This window comes from Porites lutea, chromosome 6, assembly GCF_958299795.1.
Source record: "Porites lutea chromosome 6, jaPorLute2.1, whole genome shotgun sequence".
NCBI classification, from domain to species: domain Eukaryota; kingdom Metazoa; phylum Cnidaria; class Anthozoa; order Scleractinia; family Poritidae; genus Porites; species Porites lutea.
In genome coordinates this window covers 13,599,398-13,624,666 of record NC_133206.1, presented here as the reverse complement: position 1 = coordinate 13,624,666, position 25,269 = coordinate 13,599,398, and the positions used below count along the sequence as shown (strand labels likewise).

At 38.8% G+C, this 25,269-nt stretch overlaps 1 protein-coding gene across 1 annotated transcript; it reads left to right on the top strand.

The window, feature by feature from the left end:
- The first annotated feature begins 14,407 nt into the window (after nt 1–14,407).
- On the top strand, nt 14,408–17,384 carry LOC140940405 (uncharacterized). Its single transcript, XM_073389376.1, has 5 exons — nt 14,408–14,591; nt 14,687–14,730; nt 14,808–14,873; nt 14,993–15,068; nt 15,286–17,384. The coding sequence occupies exons 1-5, from the start codon at nt 14,478–14,480 to the stop codon at nt 16,294–16,296; spliced, it is 1,311 nt and encodes a 436-aa protein (XP_073245477.1). The 5' UTR covers nt 14,408–14,477; the 3' UTR covers nt 16,297–17,384.
- The last annotated feature ends 7,885 nt before the right edge of the window (nt 17,385–25,269 follow it).

The following is a 25,269-nucleotide window of genomic DNA, read 5'->3' as shown; positions in this document are numbered from 1 at the left end:
CTCATCTAACCTGCGAAAAAAGCTTTCTGGGGGCCCCAGAGAGCTCCAGTGCTGCCAGGTGAGTGAGTGAGTGAACGGTGAGTGTTAATGCTCATCAAGATTAATTTCAAGGAAACGCAAGATCATTCTTGCATTTCTTTATCACTTTTTATGTAGTTTTAGATAGCCATGGTAAATGTACGGTAGAAAATTGGCTACAAAACATCCCCTGTCGTCTATCATTATTAGTATTTGGCGTGGAAGACTAAAACGGACCCCGCGCGCATAACCCAAGCGCTCATTTCCCTAGTAAATAATTAATGAGTAGAGACAACTTGGAGACGACTGGGGACGAGTCAGGGACGGTAGTTCCAGCTCGCGCATGCACTGGCATCGTGTTTATGACGCCACGCGTAACCATAGCAATGTGGTCATTGTTTAGCTTTTGGGGCCGTTAGAATTTGCGGTTGGTAAATTACTTTGCGTTACTGCTTTACCACACTGGGGCCGGTTGCTCGAAGCCTGGTTAGCGCTAACCGTTGTTTAAGAGGTATCAAAATGTATAGGTTTCCATGGTATTTAACGCTGGTTAGCACTAACCATGCTTCGAGCAACCCGGGCCTGGACTTCGGATTGTCTTGATTTCAGGTGAGCAAAAAACACCACTGTAACAATAACAGAACATTGCAGCTGATACTCTACTTCTAATTTGATTTAGACTACGAGTAGTCCCCCATTTTTCCTTGATTTTCACTCGCGCTCGCGTTTTGCTCGCTCTACTATCCCTGAGGAAAAATGGGGGACTACTCGTAGTCTAAATTTGATTCGATTTCTCTGCCAGTGCCTGTTATTAATAGTTATTACTAGTATCTGTCGCATTATATTGCCTTTTTTATATCAAAAGTAAGTATGGTAGAGACTTTACACTTTTTTCTCTCTTCATTTCTTGTAATTTTATGTAAATGTCTACACCAGTTAAGTCAAATAATTGCGCCTAGTAGTCAACCAACGCGTAGGCTGTCCCTAAGCTACTTTGTTTCCTGCGCACATTTTACCTTTTATCATTTATGTGTTCTTTTTCTTTCGGTTAATGTTATATAGTTGTAATGTGTAAAGTAAAATCTGGTAATAGTTCAAAAAAGCAAAAAAAAATCTGAAATCTGGAATCTTGGTTCTGAATCTGCGCCAATCAGACCACCTTACTCTCCTTGTCAATGTATTGCTTCTTATGACTTGTACGGTTAAAAACTTTAGTATCTCAGTCAGACGTGATATTCAGTATACGCTCAGGAAATTTAACCCATAACATATCCACTTATACTTTCCCCGTAAATTTTTTTAGATTTTTGTTATATCGGGGCTCCATTTAAACCAGTAACACTGAACTGGATGTTCCGGTATAAATATTGATTTGAATGGCAAATGCAAAGACACGTATAACGAGAAACATTTGCGTGATTCTGGTGATTGACTGTTTACTGGTGAAACAGTAGCCGCTGTTTCTCTGTACAGAAAAAGAAAAGCTTCGGAAATTTTTATTTTTTTTTTAATTTCCCATGTTATGTCAAAATATCTCGCAAATACAGTAAATAGCCCGACAAAGAAGCGGAGGAAAACCACGATATGAAGAGATTAGAAAACGCCAGTTTTTTTAGGGCTACGGGTGTTTTACAGGAGTTAAAGTGGTGGGAAAATGGCTGTTAAAACAGTTTTAATACCTTATTACTTCGGTAAAGTGGCTAAAGTATCAACACATGCACACGCTGCATATAAAAAATTCGTCGATTAACAACAAAATAACTTTATTGAGTAGCCTGTGAACAGGCCCTCTGTTTTGGGATGGGGTGAAAAAATCGCGAGGAGAAATCTCTCCGCGCGATTTTTTCTCCCTTTCCTCAAAGGGATGCCATTAGCCTATTTCATCCCTGCTGGACAATTTAAACAAATCACAAACATTATAAACAAAAAAGGAAAAAGGTTAAGTTCTTCGAAATCTAACCCGAAGTGAAGAGAGCATCTTTAGTGAATGGTATTAAAGTACGTCGGTAAAACGCTCACCAGCTCATCTAGCTAATTTCGTCTTATGCAAACTCAGTTTTAAAACTCCATTTCAACTCTGAACTTATTCATTTTACAAAGATCATGCATATGCATGTCTCTCCTAACCCGCTGAAATCAGATCCTGAAACGTTTCAGCAAATGTAGCAAAGAATGTAACTAAAGCTTAGCCGAAAGTTCGGCGGGCAACTTATACCATTTACACCCGGAATCCGGTCCGTTAATAATTTTGGGCGAGAGTCAACAACTGATTGCGGAGGCATTTGGAGGCATTTGTTACCAGTGCAGTTTTAGTGTTCCTTGGTTGTATTGGTTGTGTTAAAACAGATTGTTTGAAAGTCTTAATTTAAGTCAAAGGGGGTACTTCCAAGTGAAAAATAGCGGAAACTGGCCGGAAAGGGGAAGCTTAACTCTTTTGCCGATAAGAAGCCTTGCCCATTCTGTCCATCCCAGCTCACCCCCTCCCCAACCACCCCACAAACCGGCAAACCTCGTCCTTTCCTTCCTTTCCGCGAAAAATCCTCAATCGGGGTCATCTGTTCAAAGGTTTAAGAAAAACACACCCAAGTTATCCTGAAATTTCTGGCCAATTTCCATCTTTCGTGAACTGGCAGCGAAAGACCCATTTGGAGCAGCTTGTCAGTAATAAGTGCCAGCTTTAAAACCGGCCCGCTGTTTTTTATTTTCCACAAATGTTGTATTTCGCGTGACTTGAAAGCGATCCAGTTTGTCTCGCCGACAATATCCTAGGGTTATTCCTTATATTGATGTGGCGCTGATAATGAAAACGTAACCTTCTATAGTAAGCGGCAGGCGGTACAATGGTAAATGGATTTTCTTTCTCTTTTGTCCGAATTTCATGACAAATCCGCCATTTGACAATCTAAGAGCTAATTAGTTAATAGGCTTTCAAATTTTCTTCTTATCTAGCCACCCAAGACTTCGTTTCCCGACCACTGCCGACCACCTTGCTTCTCAGTGTATCTTTCCTTGTAAGGAACCCGAAGGAAATATATCCTTAAAAGCTTTCCCCTTTAAAGTATTATAATAAAGTGCAACAAAAAAAAAAACATTTAAGTTTTGCCCATAATCCGCTAGAGGATCCGACATTTTGGTATAAGTTGTTCCCTATGCCAAAAAAATTAACGGTACCTAAAAGCTTTCCTTGCGTGAACCAGAGCCGTTGTTATCGGCCAAGTGGTTTTCTAGACCGAAACATCTCTAACTTTACTGATTTGTTATCTGACAAAAGCTCTAGAACTTCAACGCTTTATGCCATCAGTGATTATGTTAAGAGCACAAGACGTCTTTCGCGGGTGTTTGGCGATCAATCGACTACGCAGTATATAAGTCGATGCAGACTTTTGGCCTCTCTAGACTCCCCTCTCAATGAACAGTTGTTGTTGTTCGCAAGAAGTAGTAAAAGTTGTTCAAGAAGTGCTTTTGTGACATTTTAAAAATTGAAATTTGGATTTTAGTGCGCATTCTCCTAAGCTTTTCGCTAAATCAAAAATGGTAGCCAGGATTTCGTTTTTTATTTACTTTTTGGTATGCAGTTTAAATCGACTGCCTCACAGAGAGAAAAACAATTTTGAAAAAAAAGAATGCAATGAGCATACGGAGTGAGATCGTAGACTGGAGCAATTTTGTTGTTACAACTGAATTGGACTATACTCCTGGCGTTTCTCTCCGCCCGCAATTTATAACATATTCCACGAGGTACGTCTTTTCAATATTTTATCTAAATTTTCTCAGCGGAAACCATTCTTTGTTCTATCTGCAACTACCAAGTCGTTGGTATTATAAAGGAAAAGCTCGAATGCTTTAGAAACCGACAAATAGCTGAAAATTGTAAATCGTTTGGACCCCCAAAAAGCTAAAAAATATGTTTGGTAATGGCTTTATTCAAATACACGTCCAAAGTCCAACCGTGACAGTTTGTCGTCGCGTGCCTAGGTCCTCTATAATTTTCAGCCAGAGAATTTCACATCGTAGTCGTGTAGAGGACGCCGGGAAATTTACTAAAGAGGGGTCAGTGGTGCACGTGCAGAGTTGTTGTTTTGGTCAAATCAAACCATATAACGCACGTGCTGTGCAATAATTGTTTTCGCTTGAGTAAGTGCATTTATTTTTAGAACTTTATAATGGGTTTGACTCAACATTTTATCACGCACTTATTTAAACTTTCAAGTTCTGTTTCAGTTAGTGTTAGTACGAGAGAAAACTAATATCGGGATAATCACGGTCTACTACGTTGTTGTACAGGTTAAGGTAGCAATGTACGTGTGTGGCGTTTTTATTTTCAAAAAATTTGCGCGGATAACAAAAATAACTGTCAACCACAAGCCATACAGCCGCAACCGCTCTTTCTCTTTTGATGAGATCTAAGTCGGGCGGGGCGACCTAATGTTAATGCTGGCTAATCTGGCTAATTGCCAAATCAATTAGCAGCATGAGGCAAACGCAATCACGAATGTACAGTGGAGTGCCAATTATTTACATCTGAATAGGATACCGTATTTCCTTGAATAATAGCCGTCCCTCGATTAATCGCCTCCCTCGAATAATCGCCCCCCTTCGCCCCTCTTGCCATTCTCTCTTCCTTTTATCCCCTCCTTACCAAAACTGATCAGTGACGATTCAAGCTCTGAATCGAGGAAATAAATTTGGAACACTTAAAAAACCCATGTTCAGTTTATTTGATGTGATTATTTTTTATTTAATGGACAAATAATAAATAAAATATTCTAATAATAATCGCCCCCTTTTTGTGCGAAAAAAGAAATAATCGCCCCGGGCTATTATTCGAGGAAATACGGTAGTCTAATGACTATTCCCTGATAAGGTTTTTTCAGGTCTTCATTCCTTAATGACACTGAAGTATACATTTTTGCAGCAACATCTAGCATTCTGGTTTAATATGCAGTGATCATAGTCTTCTCTCTTCTTCAACTGCGTTGTAAATGAAAAGTACTCATGCCTTACCGCTAGGTGTAGGCTCGATTACCAGGCCAGACGCTGTAAATGGCCAAAATTGAAACAGGAAAATGTCAGGGGCACCCAACGCCTTTTTTCGGTAAAATAACTGTGCAAAGGAGCAATTATTGCCAAGAAATTTCTTAGCCTCGAGAGAGGTTAAATAATTTCTGGATAACCGATCCATTCGTCTAAGATATTCGGGCTTTTCTACTAACTCACTTCAGTACCATTTTCGGTTGTTGTATTTTTCACATTTTATCTGCAAGATGTTAAAATTATCGTTAGATAAAGGTCTCCTAAAAATTTCGGTGTAAAGAAAAAACCCCTAGAATTTTCTAATGAGGTTACGGCTACCCAATGCCTTCGATCGACCGGAACCATGATTCTGATCATAGGAAAAAGCGACTTAGGTCTTTCAGTGGCGACCAAAGTTCACCTAAGACATCCGAAAAGGTATAAAAAGTTTTTAGGGCAATTCTGAATTAACCCAACAGTCATCTAAAGCATAGGGGAAACCATTTGAGACACTTTTGATGCATTTAAAAATATTTGGTCCTTGGGTGCCCCTGAAATATCGCAGTTCAGGGAGGAGACGAAGAAGATAACAATACATACTCTCTTTACAGAAGATATTTACATTAAGGTCCTATAAGCTCGGACGTGATCTGAGAAATACTTATAGCTGCAAATTCGTCCGGTATTAACTTAATCATTTCCATAATAACTTGAACATATTGTCTTTCAGTTTCCATGAATCAGTTGTAAATACGTCTCAACACTTCCTTGTAAAAAAAAATGTATTTCATCACCCGTTTTAGCATTTTCCTTGTTGATCCATATCGTTCGTACTAAAAATGATATACTTTTTAAAAAAACATCCTTTCTTTCTTGTAAGTGCAGAAATATTTTGAAGACGATAAATAAAATATTTATAACATAATATCGTTCTTTGAAAGGTCTTGAAAGGTAGCATGAGCACTTTAATTAAGTCAGGTTCTTTCCGAAGAATTTATTTGATGCAAAACCCGTCGCTTTCGATACTTTTTGAACTAAAACTTCAATGCAACTTCCCCAGTGTTATTAACTTCCGTTCGTTTAGTATTATCACTTCCAATACTTTTTAATTTGATAAGCTACTGTCAAAAATTTTTTTGTTCTCCAAATGAGAAACCTATTACAATTTTTTAAATCCTTCAACATAATATAAAGTAAGACCCATGCATATATGCACTGTAACTACTGCGACATTACACGAATAATACCTCTCAAAAACAAATGTTTAAAACGAATATATTTTTAATATCAAAACTAGTATCGGTCTAAGACACGAGGACATGTCGAAAACCTTAGAACAAACTAAACGAACGGTTTCGTGTCGAACGTGCCTGGAATTCATTAACGTGTCCTTTCACCTGTCGGAGTGAAAAACCTCTTAAGTTGCTTTGTCGTAAATTAATAAAACTGAAACATGCTTTGTTGTCGAGTCCATTTTTTAGCATACACTATAAAAGCCAAGCATCTACTTGCAGGATTTATTTAATGCTCATCACCCAGACTGTAACTGTAAGTGGGCCCATTATGCTGCTATTTCGTAGGAAAAAAAAACGGATGGACACAATAAATAAACAGAGATAAATTTTTGATAACTTTGGCGATCTGTCGACGGAAGTGGCAAGTCTGTGAATATACCTCAAGTTATCCTATTTCATGCTCTCACTATGGCGGGTTTTAGGATAAGTGAGTATGATAAGAGAATCCGAGGTGTATCGCATCATCACCAGCTTTATTATCAGTATCATACATATCATCATCATCATCAACATCGATCATCATCATCATTATCATCATTAATGTCATCATCATCATCATCATCATCATCATCATCAACATCGTCATCATCATCATCAACATCGTCATCATCATCATCATCATCATTAACATTATCATTATCATCATCATCATATCATCATAATCGTTGTCATCATCGTCATCAACGTCATTATCATTGTCATCATCATCATTATCATTAACGGCAGCAGCAGCAGCAGTAGCAGGGGGCAGCTTCGTAGCCAAAGGGTTGATGTTGAGTGAATGTTCCCTGAGTTTGCAAGGCTTCAATAAACAGTTGGTTATTGCTGCGGAGCAACTAAAATTTGTGTGTCCGATGAAATCTCAGCCGCGGAGTAGACCCAGCTTTCAAATTCAGTATAGATGAGCATATGCTTTAGAAGGTGAAATGGATTTTTCCTTAAGCAAGTGAACTGATCAAAACTGCCTTTCATTTTACAACTCTGTAACTGCGAATCACTTGTATTGAAAATAGTTATAAGCATACTTTGATGTCCCAACACAAGTGACACATTTCTTTTTTTTCTTGTGTAACTTTGTCGATTAGGATGATATCGCTGTAGAATATCGTTGCCGTACGAGTCACACTGACGATAAGAAGTCATTTATACAGTAGCTTTTTCGGAATTAAACGATATCGTCGAGCATTGAAAAGGGTCTCGGACGTTCATCTAGCTATGATCATGAATTAGTTTAGTTTTAATCAGTTCTTGACGACAATCGTGCAGGTCTGAGTTGACTAACAATGTAAACTACCTCAAAACGCTTGAATTTGTGTCATGGAGAATGCTTGTTATAACCACGCTCTCTCTTCTCGTGTCTCTGCTTTACAAGACGCGGGTAGCCATGCGATTTCCCGCCAAAAATACCTCGAGTTGCTTGTGGTGCAGACGGCTGAATTTCGCCTGAAAATCGATTCGCTTGATGACATACGACACTCTACAACATGGTGAACCTACTTCTCCGAGATGTTATTTTAGTTAGCCTTGGATTCCTCATGTGCAGTCCTGACTGTCTTTCCACGGTTATTCCTTTTTCTCAGGCTTAAAGAACGACAAATACACATCGGGCAAATCGACTTAGTCTGGGTGAACTGACTGCCATCGGGCGAATCAACCTTCGGGCGAAACGAACCGACACCATTTGGCTTATCATTGGATTGAGCGACTGTTTCGGCCAAATGCTCTTGTACACCTGGTATTGCAATTGACGGCTGACCAGTTGTCACTGTCGGTTCGTTAGAAGGAACTTTTTAGCAATGTAAAATATTCATGTTCGGCAAGCAGTCAATGCAGTTTTGCAAACTTTTGTTGCCGTTTTTGTCTTCGCGATGAAGATGCATCATACAGACTGTATACTGTTCGCCCAATCTGTGTCTTCTAGTGTGTGCTTTATATGGGTAAGAGTTCTCCAGGAGCGTAGCGTCCTTATAAGCACATATGCCCGCGGTGCGCACAGCTGAAATCTGGAAAAATATATGTTTTATTTCCTTTAAGTATTTTTATCATTTAATGGGGATGACTGATAACTTTTTCGCCTTATAACTGATGTCTTTGTGAAAGTGTTTTCTTTATCCTTTTAGTTTTCCGTAAACAGACGGGAAGAAACGTTAGATCACGTTATACTGGGGTGAAAAACGAGAAAATGTACTCTTCCCTGCCTCCTCACAGCATTTTCCTTCGTATTTCAGTATTCCCTGAAAATGTCCTGCAGAAAACCCAGGAAAAGGCCTTTCCGACACCGTAAATTTAAGAATTTTCTGGGGGAGTATACCCATAGTACCTTTAAGGAAATATAACTCTCATTCGGCAGCTAATCTGCATAAAAGGAACTCTGTGAGAACATATGGAGATAGAAGAACATGTGGCTCCTCCGTGCTGTTGATCTGATATGCCGGTGTAACAAAGGTTGCAATTAAAAAGTGATAAGATTATACCAAACTTTTCCTGACGATACTGAGGGGGCGGCATTAATTACGGGGAATTATATGAAGAAGGACGCTTATTGCTGGATGGGCGATTATTTAAGAAAATACTGAATTTGTATCCTTGAATGCTACAGTGGTTGTAGCCGTTTGTGCTTTAGAACCCTGAAAGGAAAAAACCAATGGGCAAAAACGTCGAAACCGTCGGTTTCAGTACCGGTCAGTTTAATAGTTTCTTCCTTTTATATTCGAGGAAGTGACTGTCAGTCATTCTTCAAATTGCCTACTAAATTTAACTGTTTTTGTCTTTTATAGAACTTAACTTAACATTTTATAATAGAAAACAACAGGACAATCTGTCACGTCTTAAACACCGGTAGCGAAACAGTTCCTTTCACGATATAACTTCCCTTAGCGGAAATTATCTTTAGCTATTTGCCATGGGCCTAGTGAGAACAACAGAAACCTGTTAAAACCCATACAATTATAGTCTACATACGTAGTTTTTAAAAACCTTTAGTCAAAAGTTGATAAGTCCAGCCTTACAACCATGGTCTTAGTTTAAACCTTAAAAGTCTCGTTTTTATTCTTAGCCATTCGTGTTTCTCAATATTTTATTCCCCACAACTGAACCATCTAGGGCTGGTTACAGTATGTATTGAGTTTTCAACAGTGTTCAACAAAACCGCGTTCTAAGCCATTTGAAATCTAGCCTACCCTGGTCATATCAAAACACTAGGTGCTGTCAACAGCGTCAACAAGCCTCTAAAGCCTAGAAAACTTTTCATCTGATCTACTTCAAGAAAACACCGACTTTACTAGCAGATCTCAGCAATGATGCGCTTGCCCACCGAGGCTCTTTTATAACCGGCACCAAGTATTTTAGTATAATTCGGCTCCTACGCAGCGTTGACTTCGGTCCCTAATTTCACAGCTAAATTAATCATGTCACTAAGTTCTTCGTTCAGTCGTATTATTCTTTTTTTCTCACTATTAAACGAAATAAGAAAACCTGGTGAATAGATTTACAAGAGTTAAAAATAAAAGGAATAAACTCCAAAAATCACTCATTTGGCGTTCCTTGCTTTGCAATAGCTTAAACTTTGCTTGAAATAAAATACAGTAAAAAACCTGCAAATAATAACCTAGTGATTTAAAAACCTTCAGGCTGAAATTTGGCATTTAAATACCCAAAAATGTAAGAACCTGTTTTTGTGTTATACGTCATTTCCGCCTCTCCCTTTTAAACAATTTTTATTGCGACATTCTCCATCTACATATAATGTTGTGATTGCTCCATAAGTTCAGTAACATCTGTAAACCTGAAGAAGGCTTGTATGGCCAGCCGAAATATTGTTATAAAAAACAATACACGGTGTTTTAAATCAGCTTTGCAGTAGTCTTTGGACTTCTCGTTCTTGGTTCTTTATATTTTGGCTGATTAGATCTCTTTTCTAGAGATCCAACGTTTACAACTAGCAGGATCTTCGTCCACGGTTTTTGCAGTTAATTGAATCCTTTATTATTAAGAACCTGTTCCTGGCAAAGAAAAATAGGTTCTTATAGAAAACAACCACACCAATTTTGATGGTCAAAATTCTCGATTTTAATTGTGTGAAAAACTTTTGACAAAGGTTTCTTATTGTGTATATGTTTTATTTGATTTACATTTGTCTGGATTTTCACTAGAGGTATGTTTTCCATAAAGCTACCGTGCAATATAGACGATTTAAAATCTTAATATCTTATTTTAAAAAATATAGAAATGTATTGATGTTCTTCTTGTACCTTAATTGTTTGCCATTATGTATTAGTTGTGCAATATATCTGCCAATGGTTACACTATGACAATCTCTAAAAAATAAGAACCTTTTTAGAACCTAATCAGCCTAAATTGTGAAAAACTACCCTAAAATATAAGAACCTATTCAGGCTGACCTCGAAAATTCTAGGTTCTTATATCTTGGTTTTTACTGTATCCCGATGTATGTATCGTTTAAGTAGTCCAAAAACCAGGGCTAGAAAGATTTGCAACAAAACTTTTAATTGCAGCGTATTCTTAGTCCGAAATACGATCAATGAAACGCACCCCAGTAAGAAGAAAACAACACTTAAAACATTTACGTTTTCTACCTTGAAATAACCTTTGTTAAACAGATTTAGTAGTTAGATATATACATATATAAGGACACGTTTGATTCACAGTATTGCACACGATGAAACAAAGTGTGATATTATAATAATATAATGTCTTCAGTTTGGCACATCATGTTACAAGTCAAAATGTTTAAAGGGACATGTAACAACCTTGTCAGCAGAAAGAAAAACGCGTCCTTCATACACATCTCTCTGACGTTTATGGGTCTGAGATAAGATGACAAAACTCTTTGTAAACTCTGATTATTTCCTTCCTGCCTTGAATGCCGAATAATATTTTCACTGACAAGTCTAGGTATATTTAGTCTGGACAGTTAAGGGCGGTATATGTTTATATTGCTAGGTTATTAAGTTGCATTCTGCTTAGGAAGGCTTAACTTGAGTGATCAATGAGATACAGTGATATTGAAATCCTTGTTTTCCTTCAGATGGGCAAGCCAAATTCAGCAACTTATTTATTAGCCTCTCGAGGAAAATTTTGCAAAATCAGTCTTGAGACTGAATATGAATTCTTTCCACTGCTGTAAACAACGAAACGTGTCGACATTTGATATTTGTTTTTTACAGAAGAGTGCATCGCGGTTTTAAAATAAATAAGCATAATTAATTACTACGCGAACGGAAACTAGCCAAATAGACCTAAAAATAGGTAACCGCTAGTTCGTGGCAACATTCAAACTCTGCCAAAAAAAACTCATTCAAAGACTCTAAGAACTTTTAATAAATAGATTGTCTAATCGAATTATCAGCAACCGTGGTTAGGACTATAGTAAGGTCGCTAGACGGGTTCGCGATCCCCAGCCAGGGCCGGAGCAATACTCAGGGTCCTTAGATAACTGGGAAATGAAGGTACTACTTGTCCGTCCTAATGGCTAAGACTAATAACCACGTAAAATGGCTGTCCCGTCTCCAGTCAGAAATAGTGTCCTCGACTGGTACTTTTGTGCTAAATATATTTACAAATTGCGTTTTATTTTTTGTGTGACGCCGGTTGAACCCCAAGACGTTTTTTTGTTAGCTTTTGTTATTGTTTTCTATAACAAGCACAGAACATTTCCGATTGATCTTGTTTTCCTCGATTGAGTATAGGAATTTCTTTTTTCGGTGTGCGATTTTTTGATAAATTCACTTGATTTAACTCTTTTTCCTAATCCAGTTGAAATTGATTTAAAATCCACACTTACATCTGTAAACGATGTCGTTTAAGTCGTAATATGCTGAATCCGTTCGTTTTTCATTTGCGCCGGCTAGCAGGCATTTCAGTGGTAAGAGAAAAATCAAATGCTTGAGAGCGCCTGCCACTTGACTTTGCGCTATATGCAAGCGGTCTGAGTTTTTGGAGTTCACTTTGTTCACATAATCGATTCGACCTGGCTGTTTACAGTTAATGAAAATAATGACTCTTGAAACGATTCCAAATTTACCAGCCTTCAATTGATTTATATATACACTTCTTGCGTACAAAATGTTACATCTAGCTGGATTTTTGAAATCGCTACTGCGCTAAAATCAACCTTGTTACACAACCAGTGTTTTTTTTTTCTGTCCTCGGGCTAATACTATCCCCGAAATTGCAAACCACTGCTTTTAGCTATTTTTAACTACATTTTCAAAACAAAACCACATCTACAATAGTAGACAACAACATAAAGCAGTGAATGTGCTTCGATATTAAAGCAGATTTCGCAACCGCATTAACCCACAAAACCACTAATTACTGTGCTACCCAGAGTGTCACAGTGTGAAACGGAGGCGATCTCAAGTGAGTACAAAATTCATGAACATGTCACCATGAAATGCAAAAAATACAATAAGATTTTCGAAAGAATTTTTTTTTCGATCAGGGCACTGATAACTTTTATTATTTTACTTGCGAGAAACCATTTGTTTATAAGAAGTTATTTTCGATGATGTATAATCGATGAGCGCAGTAGGCTTAGCTTTCGTCCTTTAGTTGCAGATGAGATGTCGAAAAACAAACAAATCCAGTGTAAATGCAATAACGACAAAAATATCGTCACGTTGGAATTGGAATGAAGTGGTTAATCGATCATTTCGCAATGAATGTTAGGCTCAGGAATGTGTTAGTGCTATTAACCCCGGCGAAGGATGAACATGTAAACTTAGGATCTTAAGCATACAGCCAAAAATAAGGGGTTTCATTAATATTCCGATCCAGTGTTTCTGCTTTGATGGATAAGTGAAAAAGAAAAATTGGTTTTTATTAACTCTGCGTTTATAGAGTATAAAATCGGCCACTGTGGGGATAAGGAATAACGGATGGCATTCCATGCCAGCCAGGTTTTCGTTAGCGCCTACCATTCGAACCTACTGTCCTTTGGTGTCCTATGCTCTATAAACGTCAGCTCAATATCTTGAGAATCCGCACATTAAAAAGAGGTACTCATTTTGCAGTTTTAGAAACATAAAAGAACTGACCAGTTTCCAGTCATTTATTTCAGTGTTTCCCTGTAGGGCAAAACTAAACATGTCGACATGACTAGCCTGTTCCAGGCGTTTGGATAGTGCAGTGCCCCCTCACTGTGTTTTTTTTTTTCTTCTTCTTCTGCCAGGAGCCGATTATCGGCTCCTCCTTCTGCTCACATCTCTTTGTGTGGTCCCCACGATCTGAACACCTGGAACAGGCTACGACGTGACCAAACAGGTTTCCAGTCGCGAGAATTAAATATAAAGACCGGATCAGGATTTTGGGGGTAGCAAAACAGTCAATGTGCTTGCAGATATTATTTTGTTCACTCATTACTAAAGGATGACTATTTTTAATATCAGTTTTAAATGGGAAAATTTTGATGATCTATATAGCGATTACTCATCATATAGTTATTGTAAGATCAGCGTGTTCCGCAACAAATAAAGGTAATAACTTTTCTCGATGTATGACTAGAAGACTGAAGTAATAACTCAGTTCTAGGAAAACTGGGAAAGTTGGTACTCGAAACCAAAACTTATTCGTTCAAGGATCTTCGAAGTCCGTTTCTTTTCGATTTGTGATGTTAACATATGGCTTTTTTTGTACAAAAACTGAACATATAATGTCATGCCAAGGTGAAAAATATTGTTCAGCTGATTTTATGATAGTTACACCATTCACTGTCTCAGTTGCTTAAACCTTTTAACTGCACACTCAGCTGAAAGCTAAACAAAAAGTACTGACGTAAGGGTTTTGGGAAAAACAGTCAGAATCTTGTTTCGTGACGTCATTACCATTTCTGCCAAAGCGCGTTGGAACAATGTTGGCGAGGAGGAGTGAAACCTTCAACGAAGCTACTTCAATCTGTTTCTTTAAAGCGTTTTTGTAGACTGACTAATCGAACACCTTTCAACCAAATGCAAAAGGGCAATTAAAAGCAATTATTTGTAGGAAGATGACCCGACCGAGCAGCCGGCTTTAGGCCCCCGCCACATATGACGTAATGCCTTATTGTTTTTGTTAATATTACGGGATGGACAATGAATGAAATTCGAATTCCCTCGGGCCAAGTAAATATTGAATTTCCAGCCGAGATAGACGATGAGTGTATGTGGAGACATGGCCGAGTTAGGCGCGCAAGAAAATAACGACGATTCTCCGCCAGTCGACGGTATTTTCGCTGCAGAATGTATCTTAAAAAAGCGAACGCGTAAAGTAAGAATATTCAGTTGTCGATAATGTTATCGATTCGGCGATGTTTCGCTCGCTAAGTGCTCCCTAAATGTGAATTTCTCTCTGTATTTTGACAGGGAAAGATCGAGTATTTAGTGAAGTGGAAAGGCTGGTCACCAAAGTAAGTAAAGTTGGGCTTCGGAGCGAAAAATGTTTTTCCGCTCAAGATTTAATACAATTTTTTCTTTAATTTCACAGACACAACACCTGGGAACCTGCCGATAATATTCTTGACGGTCGACTGCTTCTGGCCTACGAAGGCAGGTAAATTGGAGTGTTGAAATTCGTATGTCGTAATTCTGAGTTTTCCATCTGAATATACTTTAAAAATTACGCATATGATTGTCGCGTTTACTTGTTATCTGTATCAACTTGATTTTCAGCCGGAGACGAAGAGGAAAGCGTTCGAGATGGCAAAGAGGAATTGCAACTTCTGCGAAAAAGCCGAGGATTGAAACGGTTTGTGCTCAGTATGTTTTAGTGCAGATATATATATATATATTGCAAATTAAATAACTCAGACCTCAGTTGCCACCACACAAGATCACGACAAGCGCCCAACTAAAAATACTGCAAAATTATAAATTAATGTCACGGCCTAGTTTAGGTAAATTTTCCTTGTCTTCACCAATGTTTAGTTTCATTTATTTTGTGCGATATTCATTTATAATTTCAGACCCCGAATTTTGAAACAACCGAACCTAATGCATTGGACGAGTGGGATGGAGTTGACGATGAAGACTGCCGTATTAGCCATGAAAGCGAAAGCAGTGATTCCAGTTTTGGAGGCGAAGATAGGATTAGAAACGAAGAGGAGTTAAATAGAAAAGTTCAGCGTGAAGATTTTGGCGGTCCAGAGTTCAGTTTTGCAAACCTAGATGTCCCTGTATTACAAGAGGATACAGGAAAACCTCTGGCAAACCACAAAATGACAGCTCTCAAGACCGCTGATGCGGGAACTGCCATCAAAAAACAGTCGAAGATTTCGAGCTTCAATCTCCCAAAGTTCCTGCATTCGAGTGACAAAAGAGAGGATTTCTGCAGTAGAAAAAGCGTCCCTCAGGAGACGAAATTAAAGGTCAATTGGGAAGGATTAAGCAGTCATGAAAATGTCTCTCCCGCGAGGACTGCAGCCATATCCGGAAAAACTTTTCGTCTTCGCGAAACCGTCAAAGAGGCCGATCAAGTTTATCTCGAGTCAGCAGAACACGAAATTAAAAGATATGTTTCTCACGCATATCAGGGAGGCTATAACGGTACGGAAACTAACATAAACCAAGGGTTTAGGCAACAAACATTGATGAACAACGGCCACAAACCCATCAAAGATTGCCCTGTCAGTGACACTAGCAAGATCGCACACGAAAGCGATTTCAAGTCAAACAGAAGCTGTTTTCGCAACGGTGGTGGTGAAAATCAGGCTATTACGGCCGTCAATGGCTTCGATACAGCCTACAAAAGCATTCCACAGCAAAACAAGGGTCGCAAAAACGGAGAGACGCTCGTTTCTGAGATGACGGTGACATCGACTTGTGGTTCGGACGACCGTCATATGCCTCACGATAGCAGCAAGTCCTGGCGAAAACCGCTGATTGATCAAATCTTCATCACTGATGTAACATCGAACTTTGTCACAGTAACTGTCAAAGAATGCCTCACTGATAAAGGTTTCTTTCGCCAAAGATGAAACGCTAAAAAGCTCAGAACTCGGTCTAAAAACTTTTGTTCCGCAGCTCGAGTTAGCAGCAAATGACTTAGGCTGTTAACGATAGAACCTCCGAAAGATAAGCGTTTCTAAAGTGCCGTCTTTTCGAAGGCAAATCTCACAAATCTATTAGCTGGAAGAGGGCAAAAATTAATAGCTAACAAGTCCTTACTTTATAATATCACTGTCGTTGTGTGAAAACTGTAGCATTGATTGCTCCCGCGACCACCAATGTCGTAGTTCGGCTGTTTGTAATGGTTGCGTTGGCGTTTGGTAATCTTAGTTTGGAGTTACTGTTGGATCCTGTTTAAGATCAGGATCTTTGGTTCACACAAGTCTCTTTAACTCCACAATACCTTAAGCTACTGTAAAGTATTAGCTTTCTTTTTTTTACGAAGGTTGTGCGCGAGTGGCGAGAATTAAGTTGCAGATTTATGGCGCTATAAAAGTGTGCCCCGCTGTTGATAGAGAAAGACGATCAGTAGCGGAGTCGAACTGTGACTGACTGACAGAGTGTTCTCAATCAGTTTAATATATTTTCTTATAGATAACTACTCGTAAGGTCCGTTAAACCGCTACGAATTAAGCTGGAGATTTCCTTGCGATGTTATATAAGCCGGCGTGTATAACTGCGCTTTGGACAAGAGTGTCTGCTCAGTCGTTTGTAAATTTACTGAGCCGGTATTTATGTTCACATAAAAAACGGCATTGATTGAAAACTTTGCGAAAGCCAAACGATATTGGCAAATTTTCAGCTAAAAGTAGAGGATATTTTAAAAACAATACTCTTGGCGAAACTGAAAAGATGTAAATTAAGGTCTGTTAGTAATTCCTAGAATGTAAGTAATCCTTGATTTTTATTTAGTGATAGCCATCTACCATTTATTCGTTACGTTTTTTTGTTTCCCGAGAGTAAAATATTTCATTCGGCGAGTAAATAAAAATAAACTGCCTACTTATGTAGGTTTCATTTATTTGTAGGCCTAAAGCGGCCATTGAGTTGAAATTATGTACAGAGAAAAAGAAGAATAACATTTTAAAGGTGAAAATAAATTTATAGTTTACATGTACTTATGGACACCTTTTTTAAATTACGTGTGTTTTCTCGGCGATAGTTTTGAGAAATTTATTTCGTTCGTGGAATATCACGTCTGTAGTAACAAATCGATCTCCCCTTGCGAAATCAAGAGTTGAAGCGGGGAAACTGTTTATCCTAGCTGACCGATCTGCAATTGAGATTTTTGTGCGTTGGTTAAAATATTGAAGTGAATTGAAAAACGAGTATTTTAGAATTTGTCCGGCTGAATTTCTTTAATAATCCTCTGCCTCGTGGAGTATTATACATGGCAAAAAAAGAACCGATCACTGCGCAAAAAGTCAAATGATCGGCGAAGAGTTGAAGTTAATTAAAATCCTCCGCTGTATAACGTAGGTTTGTCCTCACTTGGGTTACTTGACTAATAACCAAGAATGTATTGACGCACGCCGCGCGCGTTTGCAATTTTTTTTAATAATAATTGTAAATAAAATACTGAAGTTGCCTCTGTCAAGTTACAGGAAATTTCGCAAGCAGAAATGTAACTTTCGATAGTTTTATGCCAGGATGTATCAACTTCTTAATTCCACGAGAATAACTGCGTATTCACTAGAGGCAAAAGGATGTAACCCGCGAAAGGAACGGTAAAAATTCGGTGAGAACTCGACAGGAACTTGTAGTTCGTAATTTTCATTTGTAAACATACTTCCTTTTACACGCCTGCCAAATAAGTCAAATATTTGAATAAAACCCAGATAAAAACCATCATATTGCAATGGCCAAATAAGTGCGTGTTTTTATCTACGATAAAAAGAAAAGAGATATTAAAAGAGATAAAAACGTTACGTTTTAGTAAAGCCTATAAGCATCATCTTTGTGTGTCATCATTAGTAATAAAAAGTTATGAAAGAAAACCAAGGCTCTCTTGTCAATCCTGATTTAGTAGAACGTTTTAAAAAGACCGATTTAAGAGATTTTTGTGGCAATTTTACAGGAATTGTACATTTTGTGTTTTAACTGTATATGCCACGTTTTCTCCTGGTTTGTCCGTAGATAATTTATCTCTTCTTGAATTGATATAGGGACAGAAGAACGCGGGGAGAGATTTTTTAAACCTTTTCCATTCAATATACCAAAAGAGGAAAAGGTTGAAAAGGGAAATTGTTATTTCGAGTGAGGAACTTATTCACGAGCTTAGTCAGTATTATTTTGGTCGCACTTTTCCTTAGCTGAGCGGCCTCTTCAGTCTTGTTAAATTTTGCAGAGAATGATTTAGCTCAATGGAAGGCTGATTAGAAGATGGCCAAGACAGTTTTTTCTAAGCTCAGACAATTACGGTAAACCGTCACTCATGTCATAGACGGAGAAGTTAAATTAAAAGACCAATGTCGTGTGGGTTTGTTTTTAATACCTTTCTTACACGTCAACTAATTCTCGTTGTTCCAAACCATTTTGAGTTCAGACTCAGGCGCAAGTACTTCACAAATATCTAAGCATGAGATACGAACTGGCTGTTCTTGATACAAAGGAAAAGTTTTAGTTTTCAAAATGGCTGCTGTATTTCTGCGTTGTTCGCCGGAATGCGGTCCGCCTTCGAATGAAAGACTTTTTAAAAAACACGCAGCGGTTCGGTTAAAAGGGAAAGAACCGATTCACGGTTTTACAGTAAGAGAGCTTAAGATTGAACGTAGATCCTTCAAGTTTGACTTAATAAGGCCGTACCATCTTAGTCATCGACTAGTACCAAAAACCACGACAAAAGTTCCCATTTTAAGTCAAAATTGGTCATTTTTAGCTTAGCCGTATGCTGCTTTATTTTTGCATGGAATAAAGAGGAAACTTTATTGTTTCTTTCACATTTCACTGAACGTTAAAGTAGCTGAGATAATTCCAGTAAGGCTCACGATCTTAGAAGGACTAGAAGTGTCAAGAAACTTAAACTAATGCCGTAGTAAGCAATGAACTCATATATCAGCTGTATATATCCCTTATTTGTCGAAACTTCTCAAACCCTAGCAGTACCCCATATTATCTTCGTGTGTTTCGCAGTTTCAAATAAACAGTGACCTTCACGCGGTTCACTAACTTAAGTTACGCTTTACTCACTGCAGCTCTTGCGTGAAGAGTATAAACATGAAATGAGAAACTTAGCCAAAAATTAACTCATTAACAAGTCAATTCAGAAAATGAACTTTTTTTGCACTTGTCCTTTTCGGTCAAGTAGCCCCAAAACGCTTCTCACCACACGTTGACGCTGACGGCAAAACCCGGCGGCCTGATTTAGTTTTGGCCACAATGACTATGTTGACTGCCTCTTAAAAGAATCAAAAGAAATAATACACCATTGGCCTTTTACTTGAGATTATAGGCCACTCCAAATATCAGGAAAGTTTATATTAGGAAAATGTCAAACATGAAGACGATAAGGTCCGTATTTGGTAAACACGTTTTGATAAGTTTGGGCGTATTCTTGTCGACATCTTGAACTACATACATCCGCTGTTGTATTGTTTCCTGCAAAAAATATAGCTTCCTGTTTAGGTTTACACACTAATAAGGTTGAGCTATTTTCATCCTTATTTTTCTTTCTACATGAAAGACGCAAAAGGTTTTTGGGAGTATGTCGAAGTTCTGCTGAGTTTTGTCGTTTGTAGGGACTTATTTTTAGAGCTGGGGATTTGAAGCGGATTTCATGGATTATCTTTGAAAGCCCGGCTTTATCTCGGAAAATTTACAATACTTTCCCATTATCATTGAACAGCAACTGACGTGAACATCCATTAGAAATATCCTCCCCGTTAATTCAATGGTATGTTTCCTTTTGTGGAAATGAAGGTTGTTTACCAAGTTTACGTGGGCAAAGCGGTCGGTTTACGGTTTGGGTAAATGTTAAACAACTCGTTCGGGAATCGCATTTACCATTTAGACTTATTAACACAAATCCCTGCAAATTTAAAGCCCAAAACTGGTACCAAACTGAAGGTTTGACTAGAATGGAACTCAAATTTCCTTTGGAACATTCCGACGTGACCGGACGATAAGAAAAGGACTAACTTTTCAGACGTCCCGTTCAATTCCGGGAAACTTTTCACTTGAACGACTCGAAAACAGGCGAAAACTGCGTCATCTGCCCTTTACTTTCCAACCGGAATTTCCTTAAAATTTTGTAGCGGAGCTCTTGTGCGCGTGAAGCGCGCAGCGGAGCACCATGGGTAAGAAAAATTTAGTTATCTACCCATCCGAGAAAATTTGGCTATGACGTCAGCGGTTAGGGAAGGGAATCAGGTGTCCGCCCGTCGGGTGGAGGAGTACGATATATTTTCTTGGTGGGAAATCGTGCGATGCATTTGTGCAACGCGCGTTTTTTCTTGGCGGGAAATATCGCGCAAGAAATGGTGTGACCATTGTCGTCGTTGTTTACTTTCGGCATGGATTATCCATGCTTTGGGAACTTGTTTTTAAGTATTTCGAAGCATAAGGATTTTGTGACCGTGACCGTCGAAGAAATTGCTATGGCAACAAACAATAGTGGGTTAAATTGCCTATAAGTGAAGAGCGATGGGAAAGAGAAAGAAGAGAAAGGCAGAGAGCGAGAATTATCAGGCGAAGAGCTAGCGAAGAGGATCGCCGAAGAGAAGTGTCTATGCTGCATCTCAGTGGTTACTTGTTTACTGTTAACTTGTTTTATGTCATCTTATTATGTTTTAACCGTCTTTTGCTGTGGATCTTCTCAAATACAGCTGCTATCTGTTACTCTTGGCTGGCGTGTTTATTGGGTTTTTGGTTGAGAAATGCGCCGCTTGACAAAAAGTGAGCTTTCAAATATAAGCTTCTCTTAGTACTTCGCCTTGCTGGATGCGTAAGAGGGTTGAAAAATCTTCATCTGGCCTTACTTTATCACGAGCTCCATCTCGACCGGTAAGCTTGAGTAATTACAGTATTTCACTTGATGTTTTTTTTTCTGGTTACATGTTCATGAAGTCGAGCATTGTTTATGCCGTCACTTTACGCACATTAATTTTGTAAGATTTGAGACAATGATCTGGCCTAGTGTAGAATTTAAAAAGTCTTTAGACATTTTCTGACCGCGACTAGAAAGAAGACGTTCTGAAGGAATATTTAGATTACTTCGATAGGTTGTGAGCGTTTTTCTTGTCTCGAGTTCATCTTAAAATACAGCAACTGAAACACGGCGAAAATCTGCAAGGTTTTATTCATGACTCAGGATTTTCGGAGACAGTTCACTTTCAATACATATCTTCGTGAATAAACATTGTTGTCCTTTCAAATGTTTCTTTGAATTATATTATTTTCTTGTTTTGATTGTTTGTCAATCACTTCTCCGGTTGTTGTTTTCAGTCGCACATGAACATCGTATGCAGGAGTACGCAAATGTATATAGAGTTCAGAAGTAAAAGGCACACGAAAATGATTCTGAAACCTCTTCCTACTAGTTTTCATTCAATCACTTAACAGCTCGCTCTGGAAGTTTGGACTCAGCTTAGCTTTGGGTGATTTTGGAAAAGATTATAAAAATAGATATTTTGGAAAGTTCTTGCTCAAAGCCGATTATTTAATGACCTGACTGAAGAGTCCCTTCTAATTGTGCATTTTCTCTATACTTGTATCAACGTTTTATGTTGTTGTCATTGTTATAATTTGTTGTGAAAAAAAAGCTTGTGCTTCGATCGTCCTAAATATTGAATGAGTGTAATTTGTCTTGTAAGGTTGTTCTGTTAAACTGCAGAATTATAAGTAATTTTCTCTGAGGCCTGAACGATAAACAAACAACGCCTGGTAGTTCTCTTTATCTCGGAGGTGATGTAAAAAGGCTGGTTTACGCGCCACCAGCACCAGATTTGTAAAGTAAACATGTAGCGCACACAAAAAAAAATCCGGCCTGATTCAGTTTTCATTTTGGCCTTTCCTTTAGCGCACATGTACAGAGAGATAAAAAGATAAGTTACTAGTACTGCCTACAAATTGGCTGCCACCGAGGACTATCGTGTCTTAACAGCCTTTATAGCCTTTATAATTATATTTCGGGACTGTGTCTTCTTAACCTTATAAAATAAAGGTGATGGTGTAGGTGGGCAAATAGGTCATTTTGCTTGGGAAGAATTTGTTTACACGTCTAATCTACTGTGGTCCAAGGTGATTGCAATTTATTGGGTGTAAGATTTTAGATGTTGTTTTATTCTTGCACTCTTTGCAAATTTTTCTTTTTTCTCTAAAATCACCTAGCCCCACCCCTAAAAGTCATATGGATCTCCCCTAAAGTTAACCGATTTGTTGTTAAGACAAGTTTGTTGTTTGAAATAATAACTTAAATAACTGGAGCGACGCTTTTATCCCTGGCTAAATCCATATATTAGTCTGAGATCAGATTTGGTAAACCTCCTCATTCGCCAGTCGCTTTACGGGCACCTAGCTACTACGGATGCTCGGTAAGATGTGACAGCAGCTGAATGCGGTCCCGGTAAAAAAGTAAAGACAAACAAACTCCCTAGATATGTTGTCGAGAAAGATTCACAAGAGTAGGATCTGAAAAGGGATATAGGTTCTCCTTTGGCATGCTTCGGATACGCCCTTGGTAGGTCACCATTGGTCTACTCTAAGAAAAGGCTGTGTTCACACGGCTGGTCGAAAATACGTGCGTGCGTTTAGATGTTCCGTTCACATGCAGGGAACCACGCTAACCGTGTACATGTGCGCTAACCGCTAACCGTGATATCAGTGTTCCCTCGTGATATGTGTTCCCCCGAACACATATCCCTAATGACAAGTGTTTCCGTGGTAGGGAAATACAAAACACTCATTCGACACTGACATTTTAAAGGCTGCCACCGGTAAATAGAGGCCTAAAGATGACAATACTTTTTTTTCATATTGAAGGAATTATTCGACCTCGATCATTTTTAAACTTTAGCTAACCATGCTAACGTCTACTGATTAGCCGGTGTCAGTGATATCAGTGTTCCCCCGTGATATGTGTTCCCCCGAACACATATCCCTAATGACAAGTGTTTCCATGGTAGGGAAACACAAAACACTGATTCGACACTGATGCTATGAAATTAAGCCTGGAAAGTCTTAAACATTGCGACTGATGAAGTGTCACCATAATGATATGTTCCCTTCACGATATCAGACAAGTTAATTTGTGTTTTATTATTAAATCCTGAAGGTCTACGGCATCCATCCACGTCACGGCGAATCCACACCATTACGGCAGATACATGCATTTCTCATAGTTAAGCTAGAGTCGTAAGCGAAGCTCTTTGACTTCTTTTTTTTCATCAAGAAATGTGCAGGAACCCACCAGCCACCAGCGTTAACGATGCAAGAAAGTGCTGTCTCCAATAGTGTTTTTTTTCTGCTAACTGCAGTTGAATTTAGCGAGGAAACCAAACTGAAAGAATTTGAAGGGGGAGGGGGGAGGGGGAACACATATCACTTTGACACCCAACCTCGTCCCCAGGGCTTTTCCCCCACCCATTTTTTAAGGGAAAAGCCCTGGGGACGAGGTTGTTTGACACCGGTACCGTCGAAAATTTGACGGGCGAGGTTTGAACACCATAACCGTCTCAATTTTTGTACGGCAAAAGCGTGAACAAGACACGAGTTCGTACTGGGAACGAGAAAAAGGGGAGCAAAATAGAGAATGGTTCATGAAGTTACTGCTGGTAGGGTTAGGGTTCTCGACAGGTTTTGTTCCAATGTTTCAATTTTTTTTTAATGTTCCCATTCCTGTGCTCGTTACCCATTCCTCGTTCTCCTTTTATATAGTAACATCTAAGTTGAGTCCTTTCAGTGATTGTTGTGCTGGTCAAGTGATCGAGGGACAAGCGCAAATAGTACACAATCTCACGATTATGAATAAAAAGGGGGCCGGCCTACCTCTGCTTGAATGTCCACGAAAGAAGTCGCTATCTCAGTCGGAAATTGGATAACGTAAGGCTTTGGTTTTGAAACATAGCGTCGCGTATCGGCCTAAACGATACGGGCAGAAAATTCCACAGAGGATTAAGTAGGACTTCCAACATGGTCAACCTGCAGACTGAGTCAAATGCTTCTTGAAATCTTTTACCACGTAACAGCAAATTTCCTCAAAACATCCTTCGCAAAGTTAGTATCACGTGTCCGTTCTGATTTGTGGGAAGAATACCAGGCTAGGGCGCTTAAATCAAGCTTTTGAAGCAATCTTAACCTGAGATCAGGCTCTATTTTCGTTTCGCTTTGTAAATAACATTCCGGCGGGCATGGCGAAACGAAAAGTTCAGCGGTAGCCGTTAGAGAGAATGTATGAGAACCGCTCAAATTGGGCCTGATCTCAGGTTAAAGCAATCTTTGCTGTTATGTGTTGAGCGAGATGCCCTTGTAGTAGGATTGGTTCGTAAGGTCTCTTTTCTTTGGCACAGGTATTGCCTGATTCCGGCCGCGAAAGAGTGATTGCACTTGCGTTTAAACTGAGCAGCTCAAGAAATATTGGGTCTCTCCATAGTACGGCTGGAGACAACCAGGGCCAGAGTACTTGCTTTTAGTCTGTTTCACTGCCACAAGTTATTTCTCAGAAGTGGAATGATCAGTTGAAATGTTCAGGTTATTGTATGTATCTTATCTTATTATGTATCTAAGCTACACGAAACTACCTGAGATGGGGTCTTCGACGGGTCTACTTTTTTAGCCTCTAGCGCAGAGGTTATTCGGGCTTCATCATAGAACGAGGAGGCTAAGGTCTACTTTGATCACAACGAAGAAAGGTCTTTGAACAAAGGCCTAAGAATTTATTTTAGAGTTGCATGCAAGTATGGTCTTCTGTGCATGTGCAGCCGATGATAGATTGGAACTGAGAATGTTAATTCCTAGCTAGCCCAGACTTGCCGAGACCTCTTTTTAGAAATCCGAGACTTTTAATC